We start from the raw sequence: 18,474 nt of genomic DNA on the forward strand, positions 1-18,474 counted from the left end.
TCACGCACACCGTGGGCTTTAGTTAGTGACGTACCTCAGTGTTGGCTCCTCACGTAGAAGGCACAGCACCAGGAGCGAGGCCTCACGCACACCGTGGGCTTTAGTTAGTGACGTACCTCAGTGTTGGCTCCTCACATAGAGGGCACAGCACCAGGAGCGAGGCCTCACGCACACCGTGGGTTTTAGTTAGTGACGTACCTCAGTGTTGGCTCCTCACATAGAGGGCACAGCACCAGGAGCGAAGCCTCACGCACACCGTGGGCTTTAGTTAGTGACGTACCTCAGTGTTGGCTCCTCACGTAGAAGGCACAGCACCAGGAGCGAGGCCTCACGCACACCGTGGGCTTTAGTTAGTGACGTACCTCAGTGTTGGCTCCTCAGTTGCAACAAGTGTTCCACTCTGGCAGAGGATGGGGGATAGTGTTGGGGGAGGCTCTCTGTGGGGGCAGGGAGTATATGAGAACTCTCTGTACCTTCCTCTCAATTTTCCTGTAAACCTAAAACTGCTCTAAAAAGCTGTATCTCTTAAAAATAACCAAACTGGGGCGGGCACGTTGGCTCATGCCTGTAATCCCAGCACTTTGGGAGGCCGAGGCAGGAGGATCACTTGAGTTCAGGAGTTTGAGACCAGCCTGGGCAACATAGTGCCACCTTGTCTCTATTAAAAATAATAAAACTTAGCCAGGCGTGGTGGCTCATGCCTGTAGTCTTAGCTGCTCGGGAGGCTGAGGTGGGAGGATTGCTTGAGCCCAGGAGGTCAAGGCTGCAGTAAGCTGCGATCGCAACACTGCACTTAAGCGCAGACAACAGAGCATGACTCTGTCTCAAAAAAAAAAGTAATAACCAAATGGAAATGAATCTCTGCTGCAGACCATATGAAGACAGGCACAAGCAGAGGGGCCCAGTAGGTGTGGGGACGGCTCTCAGGCTCAGACAGGCCTTTAGCTGTCTTGATAGCTTGAGATTCAGGCCTGCGAGGTCCACTAGGCTCAGGTGTCTACACAACTTAGAATTGATAAGAATTAAATAACAACAACAAGTGAGGCCCTTGGTCACACTGGCCACCCCCAGCACAACAGCCATGTGTGACTTGAGCTGTCCTATGGGCCCTCTAGAACCTCTCCATCATCCTGGAGAGGACCAGGGAGCAGCACCATTTCTGTCCTGAGGGCCCTCTAGAACCTCTCCATCATCCTGGAGAGGACCAGGGAGCAGCACCATTTCTGTCCTGAGGGCCCTCTAGAACCTCTCCATCATCCTGGAGAGAACCAGGGAGCAGCACCGTTTCTGTCCTGAGGCCCTCTAGAACCTCTCCGTCATCCTGGAGAGAACCAGGGAGCAGCACCGTTTCTTCCTGAGGGCCGTCTAGAACCTCTCCATCATCCTGGAGAGAACCAGGGAGCAGCACCGTTTCTGTCCTGAGGCCCTCTAGAACCTCTCCGTCATCCTGGAGAGAACCAGGGAGCAGCACCGTTTCTTCCTGAGGGCCGTCTAGAACCTCTCCATCATCCTGGAGAGAACCAGGGAGCAGCACCGTTTCTGTCCTGAGGGCCCTCTAGAACCTCTCCATCATCCTGGAGAGAACCAGGGAGCAGCACCGTTTCTGTCCTGAGTGCCTTCTAGAACCTCTCCATCATCCTGGAGAGAACCAGGGAGCAGCACCGTTTCTAGCAGCAGCATTTCGAAGATTGGATTGTCAGATAACTTCCTCGCCCTTTTTTGCATATAGGCATAAACTAAAATGGACATGGTCATATTATGTCATAATAATTGGAAACATAATGTTTCTTAAGGTTTTCTATTTCGTAACTTGTTTTAGAAATGTGTGCCTTAATTGATGAGCCAATTACTTGCATACTGACAAGTAAACAGTCAGGTTGCTAAGAAGTCAGTGCCACCAAGGCAGCCCTAATGGCCCTGCCGTGACAGAAACAGTCTGAGTCCTGAGGCTTAAATGGCTGCTGCTGTCGGTCAGCATTAGGGGTGTCCTGTCAAGCTGCCAGTGACCCACAAGGGCTGGCCCCTGAATGCAGCAGAGCCTGCAGTTTTCCTGGAAAGTGCAGCTGTGGCCAGAGGGCAGCCTGTTCTGGGCAGGCCAGAGGAGAGGGGCAGGGGAAGAATGATCCCCCAAACCCAAACGCCAGGTTAGATTTGGGCCGGGCGCTGGTGGGTGGTTAGATTTGGGCTGGGTGCTGGTGGGTCGGCACGGGCTGCACTGCCGTCTGTGTTTCCTCCTCCGTGTCCTGGCCTTCACGCGTGACTCTCAGAACCTGCCGTCCTGCGTGGGCAGGAGGGGCATAGAACCTCTCCCCTGCCACAGCCCTGCCCAGGCCGCCGTTCCCTGCTTCCCTGCCACGCTGCCTACCCAGGGCGCCGGGCCCTTCCCGCCCACCTCCTGGGCTCCACAGGGACCAACGGGTGGAGAACACTGGGCCACTGTGTGTCCAGCGAATGATGGCTACACTGCAGATTCCCCAGCAGCTTTTTGAAAGATCCGTGTCGTCTCAAACTACAACACGTTGTATCTCCCGAGATGCTTTCAGCAGCCCTTGAGCATTTTTTCTAGTTTGCAAATTGTAGTTTTTCTCATCAATGTTCTCCTTCAGCTGAATGGCTCAGTTCTGAAGCTGGGCTTTTGAGGAGCGGGAATTTCTTCTGTGGCTACAGCAGGAGTGTTGTGGGAACCAACCCAGCCCAGCTTGCCTGGCTCCCGCCAGGGCCCTGAAGATGGCACAGGACCTTCTGTGTTGGAAAGGGCTTGGCTGAGCTTGCGGGGGAGCCTCCTGGGCTGCAGGCTGGAAGTTCCAGGTCAGGGTGCTGGCAGGCTGGCTGTGCTCCCCGGGAATGTAGGTCACAGCCCTCCTTGCCTCTTCCAGTGCCCGCCGGCTGTGGGCACTCCCGGGAGTTCCTGCACCTGCACTGCCAGGTGGCTCCTCGTCCCTGTGCTGGCCTCTGCTCTCACGAGGACGCCGCCACGCTGGGTTAGCCCAGCCTGCTCTAGCACAGCCTCCTGTTAACCAATTGCACCTGCAGTCACCTGTTTGCAGATGAGCTCACCGGCGGGATTGGGGGTGAGGATTTCAGCACAGGGATTTAGGGGACACAATTGAACCTGTCAGGGCTGGTGTCAGAGCTAAACTTAGGACCCCAAATGCCGGGATTTTTAAAGGCATTCTGCACTGCTCTTCACGAAGGGACCTGGGGAGCTCGGGTGGGGTCTGTGATGCCCAGGATCCCCCAGGGCCCAGGGCAGTGTCTGGGATGGACATGCTCAGCACACACCACCTTGAACGCCCGGCCCCATGCTCACCTCAGAGGGCGGTGCAACCTCACCATCGATGGAGGCCCCACTGGAGGTGGGTGTCAGAGGAGCAGCCCAGCTCCAGGCTGCCTCGCCCTCTGTCCTGGGCACCCGCCGTGGGCACAGCTGTGGGCACCCATGTAGGCAGGGGTGCAGCCTCAGGTGGTTACATTGAGCACAACTTCTTTGAATTCTTGTAGAAAGGCTATTTTTTTCTTAGTGGAACTGAATTCTGAGAGGAATTTGTAACACACATCATTCTGCAAAGTCTATCTAACTTGAAAGTCTTTCTCTCCAGTGTTTGCACAGGATGGAGGGCAGCTCCGCCAGTGTCTGCCAGTCTTTCAGTGACAGCAAAGAGCTCTTGAATTCCAAGCCCCAAGCCCCTTCCAAGTCTCTCCAAGTCTAAAGTAACAACATTTAAACTTTTGGAGGAATTTCTTGATTGCTGTGATTTACCTTGTATAGTAGAATTCTACTTAAAGTTTTACTGGGGGAAAAAGTGAGTTCTTTTGAAAACAGTTTGAAGCTTGCTCATCTGCTTGTCATTCTCTCATTCCTTCGCTCACATGACAACCGTGTCACCCATTGCCACCTACCAGGTTTCCCACTGCACCTTGCTGGGCGGTGAGCAGAGGTGCCGGCTCCGAGAATGCATGCGGTTCTTCTCAGGGTCATACCTGTACCTGGCACACGGGACATGCACTGTCCCGGGTAATCCCACAGGTCTCCTGGGGCTGGTGTCACAGCCCAGGGGGTGGCGTATGGGGAGGGAGTGGAGGGGCCTCGGTGTCTCCTCAGGGCTGTTTCCTGCACACACGGGCTCCTGTTCACGGCCTTCCTTCCTGAAGACTTTAAAGAGAATTCCTTCTTCCTGTATGGGGTACAGTGTGGGTTCCGGTCCCGACAGCTCGTGTTTCTCCCCTTGTAGATATTTAAGAGCCTATTTTGTACCAGACATTGGCAAGCTTTTTTAAAAAACAATATTTATAGAATCATGTCTAGGTGTATTTTATCTAATTGTTAGAGTTCAGCAGTAGTAAAATATAATTTCCAAAAAAGAGAGTTGACAATATAAAAATTTAATGTGATTGTGTCACTGTCTGGATGAATCTGAACATGTGCCTGGCAGTGACTTTTTTTGGGGTGGTCAGAACAGAAACTTTTTTTGGGGTGGGAGACAAGGTGTTGCTCTGTCCGCCAGGCTGCAGTGCGGTGGCGCGATCTCAGCTCACTGCAACTTCCGCCTACTGGGTTCAGGTGATCCTCCCACCTCAGCCTTCTGAGTAGGTGGGACTACAGGTCCACACCTCACACCAGGCTAATTTTTGTACCTTTTTTTTTTTTTTTTTTAAGAGATGGGGTTTCACTATGTTGTCCAGGCTGGTCTCAAATTCCTGGGCTCAAGCAATTAGTCTGCCTTGGCCTCTGAAAGTGCTGGGATTACATGTATGAGCCCCTGCGCCTAGCAATACATAAACATTTTCACTGATCATTTTCATCAGGGCATTTAGTCGGCATTGTTTCCCCAGCATGTTTATTTGGCAAACATGATTTTTTCTCCCCAAATGTGAATTCTATGGAAATGACAGTTGCATTTGGAAAATATTCCAGAAAACAGTTTTTTTGTTTGTTTGTTTAACTTTTTACTTTAAAAGGTGTTCACCAGTTCATTTCAATAAACTGACTACTTAATGATATGGCAAAAAAAAAAAAAAACCCTTCTGAAATAGGTTTTGTTTACGGTCACTTGGGAGACAGTGAGGACTGGTTTGAAAGTACATAGTTAACAAGGCTCAGACTCTGGAAATTAGCGGTTCTGTCCATTCCAGCTCTCCCCCTTCTTTGACTGTTTCACTTGATTAGGCTTAAATTCAAAACTTTGAATTTAGAGAAGTCTTTGACCCTCTAGGAAGTGGGTGAGGATTTGGTATCTGGGCAGAGCAGAGTTCACCATCCAGAAGGACAGCAACACACACTCCTATCAGATGTATGTTTTAAAAATAACACGTTTCTGAATCCTTTTTCTTGATTCAATTTTAATATTTGTCGTTCTCATACTTGTAAAATTCGTGAGTGTTGGTGAAAGCAGTTCCAGAAAGCTCGTGGGGTCCCCGGGTGTCATGGTCAGCTGGGGGTCTCATCCCCACCATCCTTGCACAGAAGCTGGATCCAGTTCACGCTGTCGTGGGCCTGGGCCCTTCTGTGTAGTTGTGGTGATCTAAAAATCTGTTTCCTTCAAAAGGTGCTCCTAGAATGTATGACTAGTTTAGGAGATTCAAAGGAAAATGAAACAGCTCAAATTTAAAGGTTGTTTTTAGACCACTAGAGTTCCCCGGGAGGCCCGGCAGAGTGCGCCTGGAGACTGCGTGGAGTGGAAGTGGGTCATGTGTCTGTGGGTTCCTCCCTAGCAGGGCTCCCCCTCAGCCCCCTCCAGAGCTGCCTGCAGCCAAGCTGGTCCGTCCTGCCTGGGTGCATCTCCCTGGCCCACAGAGGAATGTCTGTGTTGGAGGGGCTTAGTTTGGGCTGACCCAGGCCCTGTCCCAAGATGCCACCTGCTTCTGTGGATTGCAGGGCGTGGCAGCAGGAGGTTTCCTCAGGAATGTGTGCTGGGAAGAAATCCCGGCCCTTGGGAAAGGCTGGAAGGGGCTGGGTTCCTCTTGCTCCTTGGTGTGTTGGGTGGTGTTGTCCCAGCACATGGGTCTCCTCTGGAAAAAGGAGAAGCACCTGTCTGCTCTGATGGTGGTGCATAGTCCCAGCACGCTGTCTCTGCAGATGATGCACATGGCAGGCTGTACCATCAGCTGTAACCCCAGTCCAAGGAGACCTGTGACTCGCCTCCTGCAAAATGTTTCTTATCAAGCACTTACTTGGAACGGTTATTAACCATGCTCTTTAATAATTATGGAAGTTTGTATTTTAAGCTATATATCGATGTTCATATTTGACACTGATTTTCTAACCATTAGAGATATTTAATTAAAATTGTAAGTAAGAGAGGCAAAATGAAAATAAAAGGAGAAGAATTCTAGGGAGAGACGCAGGGTGTCAGAAGTTATTTCTAAAAGTAAAGTGGATGATACTGAATTCTCTTCCAAACCATCAGCCCAGCCGGTTGATGTTCATCTGCTGGGTGCACAGATTTAAAATGTGAAAAGCTCTTTTTTCCCCTTACTTTTTCTTGTTTTCTTTTCTTTTTTTTTTGAGACAGAGTTTTGCCCTGTCAACCAGGCTGGAGTGCAGTGGTGCAATCTCGGTTCACTGCAACCTCCGCCTCTCGGGTTCAAGCCATTCTCCTGCCCCAGCTTCCTGAGAAGCTGGGATTACAGGCGCCCGCCAACACGCCTGGCTAATTTTTTTATTTTTAGTAGAGATGGGGTTTCACCATGTTGCCAGGCTGGTCTCAAGCTTCTGACCTTGTGATCTGCCCACCTCGGCCTCCCAAAGTGCTGGGATTACAGATGTGAGCTACTGCCCTGAGCCTCTTATTTTCTTTTCTAACTGTGAGTTGTAGATCCTATTAAAAGAAAATAAAAACCAGTGACTCAGAATTCTAATGATACATATTTTGCCCCTTAGAAAGGCTAACTACAAGCGCAGTACAGCACAAAGGAACTTAGTCAGTGTCTCTGGCTAACATAGATCGATCGATCGATCTATCTATCTATCTATCTATCTATCTATCTATCTATCTCTCCTTGATCTGGTTTTGGTTTTTCTCTTTAGAAAATGAAATGAAATATGATACCAATAATAATGAAGAGGAAGAGGGAGAACAGTTCGATTTTGACAGTGGAGATGAAATCCCAGAAGCGGACAGACAGGCCCCCTCCGCCCCTGAGACAGGGGGTGCTGGAGCCAGTGAAGCCCCTGCACCCACAGGTGAGTTTCCAGGAGGATCCCCAGGTGAGTCCCCAGGTGGGTCCCCACTTGAGTCCCCAAGTGAGTCCCCAGGTGGGTCCCCAGGTGAGTCCCCAGGTGGGTCCCCAGGTGGGTCCCCAGGTGAGTCCACAGGTGGGTCCCCAGGTGAGTCCCCTGGTGGGTTCCCAGGTGAGTCCGCAGATCACCGGTGTCAGGGTCACCTGTGCTCAGCCATCGGACTCGCCGATTTTCTCCCCATTCTTACGGCCCAATTGGAACACTGTAGGGAAAGGATGATTTCTAGGAGCCAGAGAGTTATGATTTCTTCATGATGTACCTGAAAGGACTTAATTTAAGATTGGCTAAGTTTCTTCTCTTTGTACTATTTTCCATAATTTTCAACCTTTTCACTCTACCTTTGTATTTTGCAAAGAAAGAGTATTGCTATTTCCCAATAAGAATGACCTCATCATTGTATCACTAGATTAAAAGAAATATTCAGAACATGTGGGATGAAGTAGCTGTAGAGGTTTCGCTTTCTTAGTCTGGAGGTGGGTTGGGTGCTTTCATTTGCTGACCAGAGGGACTGCTCAGGTCAGGCTGCGGTGGGGGAGCCTGCACAGTGTTTCTTCGTGTGTAGCACCCACCTCTCAGCTCACACGGTGTTTCTTCAGGTGTAGTACCAGCCTCTCAGTTTGGCAGCATTTCTCTTGGCTCGCACGGTGTTTCTTCAGGTGTAGTACCAACCTGTCAGTATGCACAGTGTTTCTCTCTGCTTGCACGGCATTTCTTTGTGCATAGCACCCGCCTCTCTGCTTGCACGGCATTTCTTTGGGTGCAGCACCAGCCTCTCGGTTGTTTGCACGCCGTTTCTTTGTGCATAGCACCCACCTCTTGGCTTGTACGGTGTTTCTTTGTGCGTAGCACCAGCCTCTCGGTTGTTTGCATGGTGTTTCTTTGTGCGTAGCGCCAGCCTCTCAGTTGTTTGCACAGTGTTTCTTTGGCCATAGCACCAGCCTCTCGGTTGTTAGCATGGCGTTTCTTTGTGCACAGCACCCACTTCTTGGCTTGCGCGGTGTTTCTTTGGCCATAGCACCCACCTCTTGGTTGTTTGCACGGTGTTTCTTTGTGCGCAGCACCCACCTCTCAGCTTGCACGGTGTTTCTTTGTGCATAGCACCAGCCTCTCGGTTGTTTGCATGGTGTTTCTTTGTGCATAGCGCCAGCCTCTCGGTTGTTTGCACAGTGTTTCTTTGGCCATAGCACCAGCCTCTCAGTTGTTTGCATGGCGTTTCTTTGTGCACAGCACCCACCTCTTGGCTTGCATGGTGTTTCTTTGTGCGTAGCACCAGACTCTTGGTGAGGGGAGCGGCTGCCCTCCTCCGGCAGCTTCTCCCTCACTTAGCTCATGGGATGAGCCTCCTGTAGTGACCAGGCTGCATCTGTCTCGCCTGTGTCCAGAGGTGATGCAGGGTTCCCCATGTGTGAGTGCTCCCTCCGAGGCCACCTGATGATGACCTGGGAGCGTCCAGGGGTCCTGGCATGGGATGATGGTGGGAGCTCATACCTGCTTCCCACCTGCACTCCAGGAGGGCATGCCTGCCATGCCCTTGGTGATGTGTCTGCTGACAAGTCCTTTCTGCATCCCCAGGAGGTGAGGATGGAGCTGGAGCAGAAACCACCCCAGTGGTAGAGCCTACTAAGCTGGTGCTCCCGATGAAAGTCAACCCATATTCTGTCATTGACATCACGCCATTCCAGGAGGACCAGCCGCCCACCCCCTTGCCCAGCGCTGAGGAGGAGAATGTGGGTCTCCACGTGCCCTGCGGGTACTCGGTGCCTGTGCCCTGCGGCTATGCGGTGCCCTCCAACCTGCCCCTCCTGCTGCCTGCCTACTCCAGCCCGGTCATCATCCGCGCCACGTCCCTGGATGAAGAAGGTACTGCTGCCCTCCACTCCATGCCCCTGAAGTGGCCTGTGGTTCCCTCCTCTCCACGCCCCCAAAGTGGCCTGTGGTTTTGTAGAGTCCAGGCCTGACCTTTCCCCCTCCTCCTCTCCATGCCCCCGATGTGGCCTGTGGTTCCCTCCTCTCCACGCCCACGATGTGGCCTGTGGTTCCATAGAGTCCAAGCCTGACCTTCTCCCTCCTCCTCTCCACGCCCCTGACGTGGCCTGTGGTTCCCTCCTCTCCACGCCCCCGATGTGGCCTGTGGTTCCGTAGAGTCTGGGCCTGACCTTCCCCGCTCCTCCTCTCCACGCCCCCGATGTGGCCTGTGGCTCGGTAGAGTCCGGGCCTGACCTTCCCCCCTCCTCCTCCTCTCCATGCCCCCAATATGGCCTGTGGTTCAGTAGAGTCTGGGCCTGACCCTCCCCCCTCCTCCTCCTCTCCATGCCCCCGATGTGGCCTGTGGTTCTGTAGAGTCCAGGCCTGACCTTCCCCCTGCCCCCGCCCAGGTCATTAGATATTTGTTTACAGAGTTGGAAAATGAGCTCCCAGTTCATCTTCAGTGACAGGAACACCACTGAGGGAAGGCCAGGGTGTATGGTTTCGAAAAGTTTGAAACAAAGTCTGGTCCCGAATGTGTTACCCCCTCATGTCTGGCGTGCCTTGAACTTCACCCCGATCTCTGATTCCCACACCAGCTGCTCATGGGACTGTGTGCAGTTTTTGGCCTGTATGACTTACTGTGCTAGATGACAGTTACCATTATGTATGTCCCATGTCACCTGCTTGTCTAGAGACTCAGGCTCCCTGGGGTCAGAGCGTGTGTCAAGCTGTATTCATTCCAGAGGATGGAGGGGCGGTGGGGATGGGAGAATTGCCTCAGGGGCTCCCTGTCTCCCACCCATGCTTTTCCTCGCTGGGGAGATGTCGCAGGATCTCGGCAGAGTCCTCAGTGGAAGGTCAGAGCCACCTGGGGCAGCACAAAGGGCACAGAGTCGGCCACTGAGGACGGTGTTCCCTGCAGCCAGGAGCCAGGACTGTGGGTGCCCTCGTGGGCGCCTCGCTCACCTCCGGTCTCTGTGTCCTCAGTGCTGACAGCTCCGTTTCGAGTCTGCTTCCTCCTCCACTTAGTGAGAAGGAGCTGCCATGTGCTTTAGAAAGGGCTTGGTTGGTGGAGCCCGTTCTCTGCTGTCCTTACATGGCCCTGCCATGTGTAGTCACGCACCAGCTGTGTCTGCAGAGCCCCAGGTTTCCGCTGGAAGGACAGCATGCAGGCCGTGGCTGCTCCGACTGCAGCCCAAGGGCTGGGGCCTCCTGCCGGCCCTGCTGTGGGGCCAGGCGCCAGGGTGAGGGTAAGCACATACCGTGCCTCTGTCTTCAGGAGCGACCCAGTGAGGCGTCTCAGCCGAAGTTTTCCTTTTTTGCCCAGATCTGTTTCCATGCTGTCTTTCCCAGGAACGCGCTGCAGGATTCCCAGGGTTCGTGGGATGCTCCTCTAATGGAAGCCCACAGCCTCTACGCCTGAGACCTGATTCTTATTCCTGTAAAGGTTTCAGTGGAAGCAACCTTCCCTTTCCAGTTAATAACAGTTGAGAAAAAAAAAATCCTTAAAGAAAAATCTCGATTTTGGATTTTGGGAACCGCAGAGGTTTCAGGATAGACGGCCTCCTGTGCGTTTTCCTGTTGAAGTCGGCCGGAGTCCTGGGAACTCACCACGATCTGCATGATCCACGCTGCTGTTGTCACTCTGTGACCGCAGAACATGAGCACCCCCTGGAAATGAGGGCATGCGGAGTGTGGGATTCTCGGCTGAAGGAAAATACGTTTATTTTAAAGTGATTTTCTTATTTTAAGATATTATTTGATTATTTAAAATAATTGCACATCATTTAATTTATTTTTTAAATAATTTAGCATGAATTTAAAACAATTTGCTTATTTTTGTTCTGTCAACCTAGAGCCAGTAATAAAGCCTTGTTCTAATAAAGACTATTTTAAGTCCCGGAGTAGAGGTGGTTCTCCAGTTGCGTTTTGATCATTGAACGAGGGATGTGAATGCAGACCTCCTTCCTGAGAGATGGAAAAGCATGGATTTGGTGTCAGGCTGGGTCCCCAGCCTGGCCCACACTTCCTGCCGGGTGGCGCCGCTGGCTTTTCCATTCCTTGCTCTGGAGCCTCCCTGGGGTGGGGCGGCCACCTGGCTCTGCAGGGCTTCCCCGGGACATACAGCCCAGCCAGGCTCCCTAGGCCTGCGATGGGAGGTTGCAGAGCCCTGCCTGGAGCTCCCAGCTGGCCAAACTGGGATGACCAGATTCCGTTATTTTTCCTGCCAACCGAAACCAGCTCTGAAAGACGTCCGCAGGCAGGTCCTGCTCTTGTTTACGCACGGGCTCTTGTGGCCAGAAGCCTCTGGGTGCGCTGCTGCTCGGAGCTGTTTAGGCGACTCCCTGGCGAGCATGTCTGCCTCCTTCTGACCTTGACAGACTCAGTTTGCATCTTAATTTCCTGGAAGGCGGAGGAAAGAAGAGTTTCCTGAGGTGGAGCCTGAGAAGGCTCATGTGTGTGTTCTGGGGATGGGAGTCTGTGCTCCTGGACACCCCCATGGGGGAGACAGTTCTCATCGTGCAGCAAGATTGCTGCCGGGCAGCATGTCCTGCCTTTGTCCCTCTGCAGAACACGAGTAAAAGCTTTGTGGCTCTTTGGGTGTTTCTTTTCCTTTTTGTCTTTTTTTTTTTTTGAGACGGTGTCTCGCTCTGTTGCCCAGGCTGGAGTGCAGTGATGGGATCTTGGCTCACTGCAAGCTCTGCCTCCCGGGTTCATGCTATTCTCCTGCCTCAGCCTCCTGAGTAGCTGGGACTACAGGCGCCCGCCACCACGCCCGGCTAATTTTTTGTATTTTTTTTTTTTTTTTTTTTTTTTTTAGTAGAGACAGGGTTTCACCATGTTGGCCAGGATGGTCTTGATCTCCTGACCTCGTGATCCTCCTGCCTCGGCCTCCGAAAGTGCTGGGATTACAGGCATGAGCCACCGCACCTGGCCAGATCTTTGGGTGTTTCTTTGAGGCAGTGTGGTAGCGTGGGAAGGGCAGTTTTTGGAGCAGGCGGATTGGATTTCAGATCCTGGCCCTGCCTCTGCCCTGACACCTGCCCCTCAGGAAGGTGGCCCGGAACACTGAACCAGCAGATGCCTGTGGGATTCGCAGCGCTGCCCGCAGATCCACCCCCACAGCCCCTCGGGCATCCCGCGTCTGTTGCTAGTCAGCATCCAGCTGTGTGGTGGCTCCTCGTGTGACCAGGGGCCTGTTTTCAGGGATGAGACCTCCAAGCAGGTTACATCGAGCTCAGCTCTCTCAGACTTTGAGCCAACTGCTGCGGTTTTTGAAAACGGCTGAGAACTTGCTCACCCCAAAGATAAATTCCCTTTAGAAAGTATTTCATGGACAGCTGTCAGCATGGCGATGAACAGCAGCCGCTGAGTGCTGCTGGCTCTCCTTCCCCACGTCATTCTTGGTGCCACGCAGCTGGGCGGTGGCAGATTCGTCAAGGGACCACGTGGCCCGCACCCATGCAGCCCGCACCCACGCGGTACAGCCATCATAGACTCTGGCTGGCTCCTGCCCAGGAGCCCTCCGAGGTGGGAGGGTCTGCTCCTTCTGCACTGGCATCTCAGGCTGCTCTTTGATGGTCTAAGTTCGTACCCCACCTGCGTGGAATGTTTGGGAAACCTGCACTGTGGCTTTGCTCACGGCTCAGCCTTCACCCTGGAGAGCCACAGACGGGCAGGAAGGAATCGCCAGGCGGGTCGGACGCTGCGTGGATTTGTGCGTGGAGGGATGTGAGCGTGTGCGAGTGAAAGCTGGTGTCACATGTCACAAGCATAACTACTCCTCTCTTGGACATCTTTTGAGCATGCCAGGCGGATGCCCCTTCAGGCCAGTCACAGCCATGGCTCCTGTGGACGTATGGAATGGGAGAGAACATCCCGTTTCTTTCTAACTCTAGCCTGATGCATCTGGATGCCGGTGCAGTTTATTTCTGGCTGTTTCACAAGCCCTCGGTAGATCCCATTTTATTAGATTCCAGTCTTGAATACATTTTATCTAAAAGCTAAAAAATTTTAAATTTATTAATCACCCTTATGCTAAGATAAGCCTCTCATTGATAAGAAAGGAAAGTGTGAAACCATTTTTAAGGGTAAAAACATCAACTTCATAAGCATTTTTGTCAGGCGTAAAGCAGCATCACTTATTTTCTTTCCCAGCAGAAACACCAGAAGTCACAGAAGATCGCCAGCCTAATTCCCTGAGTTCCGAGGAGCCTCCAAACAGGTATCTGCATCCGTCTTACCGCACCTGCTGAATTCCCGCCTTTCTCCTGGGGAGCTGGACGTGGGGATCCTGGCGTGTGTCCCTGCCCGCCATCCTTAGCTCTTCGCGGCAGGAGCTGTCCCAGCCCCACCTCCTGCCTCGGGTCCCTCCCAGGCGAGTGTCCCCTGGAAATGTAGGGTTAGGACAAGTGGAGTGAGGGCCTGATAACTGGGTCTGATTTCAGGCGTCCAGGTGTGTCCAGGCTCAGCCCTTGTCACGGCCCTGCTGTTGCTGTCCCTCATTTGCTTTTCTCCTTTCTATGATGAAGGCGGCCTTTGCAGGGTAAAGCGTCCCCTGTGAAACCCCCTGCAGGCAGGGGGGGGGTATCTGGGGAGCAGCAGCCACTAGAGCAGTGCTCTCGCTCCAGTTTAAACAGAGTTGTGCCACCAGGTAGGTCCAGCCACGGTTCTCCATTAGAAACTGCAGGTTTTATGTAAAGTTAAAAATCAGTGGTAGCGTGTTATCACTGGTGATCTAAAATGTATTGTGAAAAAAATGTGCATTGAAAATTGGAATTATTTTGAAGAAAATGAATATAGAATGTAGTGTGATGAAAACCTTAAATGATCTTCAAAAGGATGAAATTTTTCAAACATGGAAATAGTTATAAATAGTTTAAAATACTGTTTCTATTTGATTCAGATTTTCTTTTACCTTTTTAGGTAACTTTTTGTTTTGATATTATTTTAAACTTTAAAAGTGCAAGAATGCTCCTTGGTGATGTGATAAGTTCTCAGGGCAGGGGGCTGCATCCTAATTCCACAGGTGCACAGCACAGCACATGGGGCAACCCCAGCACCCACAGGGACATCACCAGGACACAGGGCAACGCCAGCACCCATGGGGCTGTCAGCAGGACACAGGGCAATTCCCAGCACCCACAAGGCAATTCCCAGCACCCACAAGGCTGTCACCAGGACACAGGGCATCCCCCAGCACCAAGGGGGCCGTCACCAGGACACGGGGCATCCCCCAGCACCCAGGGGTCCGTCACCAGGACACAGGGCATCCCCCAGCACCCGCGAGGCTGTTACCAGGACACGGGGCATCCCCCAGCACCCAGGGGGCTGTCACCAGGACACAGGGCATCCCCCAGCACCCAGGGGGCCGTCATCAGGACACAGAGCATCCCCCAGCACCCACGAGGCCATCACCAGGACACGGGGCATCCCCCAGCACCCAGGGGGCCGTCACCAGGACACGGGGCATCCCCCAGCACCCACGGGACTTGGTGTCGGGAGGACTGATCCCTGCTGTGTTTCATTTGTCAGCAGTGGTGCCTCTCATGGGGCGACACTCGGTGTGTGCAGTGAGTCTGACCTCATCATCCTTCTGAGCGGAGCATTCCCACAGCTTCTCATTGCCAAGGATGACACCCCAGTCCCTGTGTATGCGGGACTCTGGTGGCCCGTGTGACCACCTGCTGGGGGCAGAGCACTGTGGTTTATGCTGGGTGGCCTTGCATCTCTTTCTCCCGCTGACCTGCTCCTGGACATGGAGATGGCCCGTTGCCCGCTGGCATCTCTACCACCCAGCGTCCTGAGCAGGGCCTAAGAGGTCCTCAAAGGGGTGGCTGAAAAACCAGAAGACAGTTCAGGCCTTCTAGGGCAAGGACCGTATTGCGGCTGTATTGCCCTTGCCCGTGTTCTGCGCCGTGCGTAGGCCAAACATCTGGAGTACTTATTTACAGAGTTATGAGTGAAAACTTGAACCTGGGATGTCCTATAATAATAGCTGGGAAAATATGTGATTCCCTGTATAGTAACATATATATATATATATTCACACACACACACACACACACACACACACTCACACACACTCTGCAGGGCAGTTGGCAGCCTAGTGACTGGGCTGTGCCTGGATATTCTGACTTTATGGTTTGTTTTCTTTAAGTGAAGATCAAGTCGGTCGAGAGGACAGCGCACTGGCCCGCTGGGCCGCAGACCCGGCCAACACAGCCTGGATGGAGAGTAAGTTCCCTGGCCGCCCACAGCCAGAATCCTCACATGCTCCACAGACGTCAGTGCGGCGGGGCCAGGTCCCTGAGTCTCGGGTCCCATCAGATCTAAAACTCTAAAAAGATGTTTATTTACTGAAAATAGTAACACGGGCTGACTATGCAGAAGTTTCCCGGGGTTCCCTGAAGCTGTCACTTCACGTGAGGCCACCCCAGCTCTCCACGTCCACGCACTCACTCTTCCTGGTCGTTTCTTCCTAGCACAGGCTTTGTTATTGTGGTAACAGTGAGATATGTGGGGAACAGAAACTCTGACCTGCAGCCACGGTCGGCCACCACCCAGACGCCCACCCTGCGCTTGCCTGTGATTCCCACGGGGATGCAGTGTCTGGCACCCGTTTTGAAGAGGGGGCGGGTGGGCCTCCCTTTTTTTTTTTTCCATACACACTTTATTTTACATAACTTGGTGTTTTCTTTTATCTAATCATACAAATTTAAATGGGGATTCCCGAATAAATCTTTTGTTAATTTACCTTTTGGCAGAAACAACAGATTCCAAAACATTTAGTAGCCTCTTATTTATTTGTAACTTAAAAATAAGTTCTGTAGCGTATTTTTCCAAAACAATAGCCTGAATCAAATATGCTTGAAAAGCTAACTGGTAATGATCTGATTAATCTCATAGCTTATTTAAGAGAACTATTACTTAAAGGACAGATTAGACATGTATTTTGACAAAAGCACAATTTTTGGTCATGTGAATGATTCGTGTTCAGATTTCAAAAACAGGAAACATCCAAAAGTGCATCATTTTATTTATAATCTCACTCCTTGAAATGAGAGCAGTCTGCAACGTAAACAGAGCAAAGAATTCCAAACTCTATTTTTATGTACATTTAAACCTGTAGGATTATGTCCCGTCTCTGTGTGGATTAAAGCGAGTGCATTTCCAACACACGGCTCGAGCTTCCATACAATTCAGAGTAAACCTAAAGGCATTCTTTCTCCCTTTAAGTTGGCTGAGCCAGCCCCACTCCAGGTGGCCAGATCTGCAGTCCCACCTGCGGCTTCAAAGGCTGAAAGATTTTTAGCTAGATTTACTTGTTTTTTTAATTTTTAAAGGAAAAGCAAAGATTACTTTCCTGATTATGCCTCTCATTATCCACTGGCTCACTAATTTCTATGTAACTGTTTTATATGATCAACTTACAAGGTAGAACCGTCTTAGTTACCTCCTGATTATTAAACTGTTTCCTGGAAGTCTTCATTCTGGTTTCAATTATGACGTTGTTAAAACAAAGATCTTAGTGTAATTAGATGATTCCGCTAGGTGGCTATTAAAGCAGGATCGTTACAGGATTAAATTATTGTCTTGGCTGTTTGCTAACAATTTTATTTCCGAAGTAAAATTTGTCTGGTTTTTTTCTCATTACTCATTTTTATTACCCAGATGACAGTGAATTGGAATAACTATATTTGGAAATATGATCTCTAAACTAGTAGTCCCTGAACATTATCTAAGAGGAGTAGAAATCTTTACTGTGGTTGCAGATAGTAAATGCTATTAAAAGAAAGAGCATCTGTAATACTGGAGCTTGACAACAGCAGCAGATAAGGAATTTCCTGAATTTTTATTTCCCGCTAGTGTGGGGACAGGAGTGGTGGCTTGGATGTCAGGGGAGAGTTCGGGTTTGTTGGTCTCATTTTCTTTCTTATGTGGCTTAGGAAGCGGTTGTCTGTATGTTTTCGATGCAGTCATACGTCGTAGTTTGGACGTTCTCTTGCAGGGAGGGGACCGCTAGTCAATGAGTGGAACCTTGATTTAAAGGTCTTTTTATGAAACAGATTTTCATATGAAGCGTGTAACTCTTACAGATATTTGAGTAAACCTCAGGCTCATTGTTGGTGTCCTGTGTGGTCATCTCATACAGCACAGTTTTGCTTACACAGCTTCCCTTCTTTTTTATGAAACGGTTTCACTTTCACAGAACCCCAGTGTTGCACGTGATACAGATTGAGAAACACTGTCCTATATGTTTAGCATTTTGATACTTGCTACTACTTTTTACCTTCAGTGGCACAAAATTATGGTGTCATTGGTTTATTTGGATGGTTTTCCATTGTATCCAGCACTGATGGGCTCTTTTCTTATTTCTGGAAGTCTGTGTGACACCGTTGTATTTTTTTGTGCATCAGAACATTAACTTCATAAGCTTAAAATACTCATCAGAGAGCCATATAGAAATGTGTAATTGAACACAAAATCATAGAATAAGATTGACCTGGAAACCATAAAACTCCTTCCTAGTGACATTTTACAGCTGGCCCATTTAAAGGGACATCTTTCATTCCCAATAAATTATTCTGCCCTAAAAATAATGCTTATGCTTTGGTAAGGTGCTGTTAGCTGCCTTACAGCCCTGGTTGTCTACTGGTTGGGACAAAGAACAAAAAAGTAAAAAATAAATTAAAAAAAAAAACTACCCTTATAAACCAACTTTTTGAATAATCATGACATCATCGGTAACTGTGGCCCTGTAAAATTTAAATTGCACTAGGTTTATGTTGGTCACTGTTTAAAGTGTTTCTCCCCGTTTATTCCAGATCCAGAAGAAGCAATTTACGATGACGTTCCAAGGGAAAACTCAGACTCTGAACCAGGTTTGATTTTGTCTGGAATTGATTTGAGGAGATTCAGCTCAGCAGCCTTTCCCTCTGGATGCAAAAGTGACTATTTAGTGGATGGCCCAGGCGTTTTCTGTATTCACGTTTTGTATGTTGTTTCTAGAATGGCTTATTGATGTGTGGTGGAATATTGGTGTTTGTGCACATATGTGTGTGTGCTTATAACACTTGAAATAGGGCAGTTTAATCTTACTTATCCCAAGCAAACAGAGGAGTTAAAGGTACAGAAAATGCCGGCAAAGAGGTAGGAAACAGGGAGGCTGAGAAGCAGCAATGTATATCGAATAAATGACATCAATGAGAAAGTAGAGAGAATCAGGCAAAGGTAATATTCAAAGAAATAACTAAGAATACTGT

At 50.4% G+C, this 18,474-nt stretch overlaps 1 protein-coding gene across 3 annotated transcripts in view; it reads left to right on the forward strand.

Annotated features, from left to right (window-relative positions):
- ARHGEF10 (Rho guanine nucleotide exchange factor 10) overlaps positions 1-18,474 on the forward strand; it is a 142,263-nt gene that overhangs the window by 26,732 nt on the left and 97,057 nt on the right. For 2 of the 3 annotated variants that reach the window (XM_002818763.4, XM_024251598.3), the window contains 5 exons: positions 7,028-7,183; positions 8,813-9,100; positions 13,367-13,433; positions 15,369-15,445; positions 18,037-18,093. In XM_002818763.4, the coding sequence (XP_002818809.4) occupies positions 7,028-7,183; positions 8,813-9,100; positions 13,367-13,433; positions 15,369-15,445; positions 18,037-18,093 (645 nt within the window). The remainder of the gene's footprint in view (positions 1-7,027; positions 7,184-8,812; positions 9,101-13,366; positions 13,434-15,368; positions 15,446-18,036; positions 18,094-18,474) is intronic. The other variant, XM_024251597.3, reaches the window with a different exon arrangement.

This window comes from Pongo abelii, chromosome 7 (assembly GCF_028885655.2).
Source record: "Pongo abelii isolate AG06213 chromosome 7, NHGRI_mPonAbe1-v2.0_pri, whole genome shotgun sequence".
NCBI lineage: Eukaryota > Metazoa > Chordata > Mammalia > Primates > Hominidae > Pongo > Pongo abelii.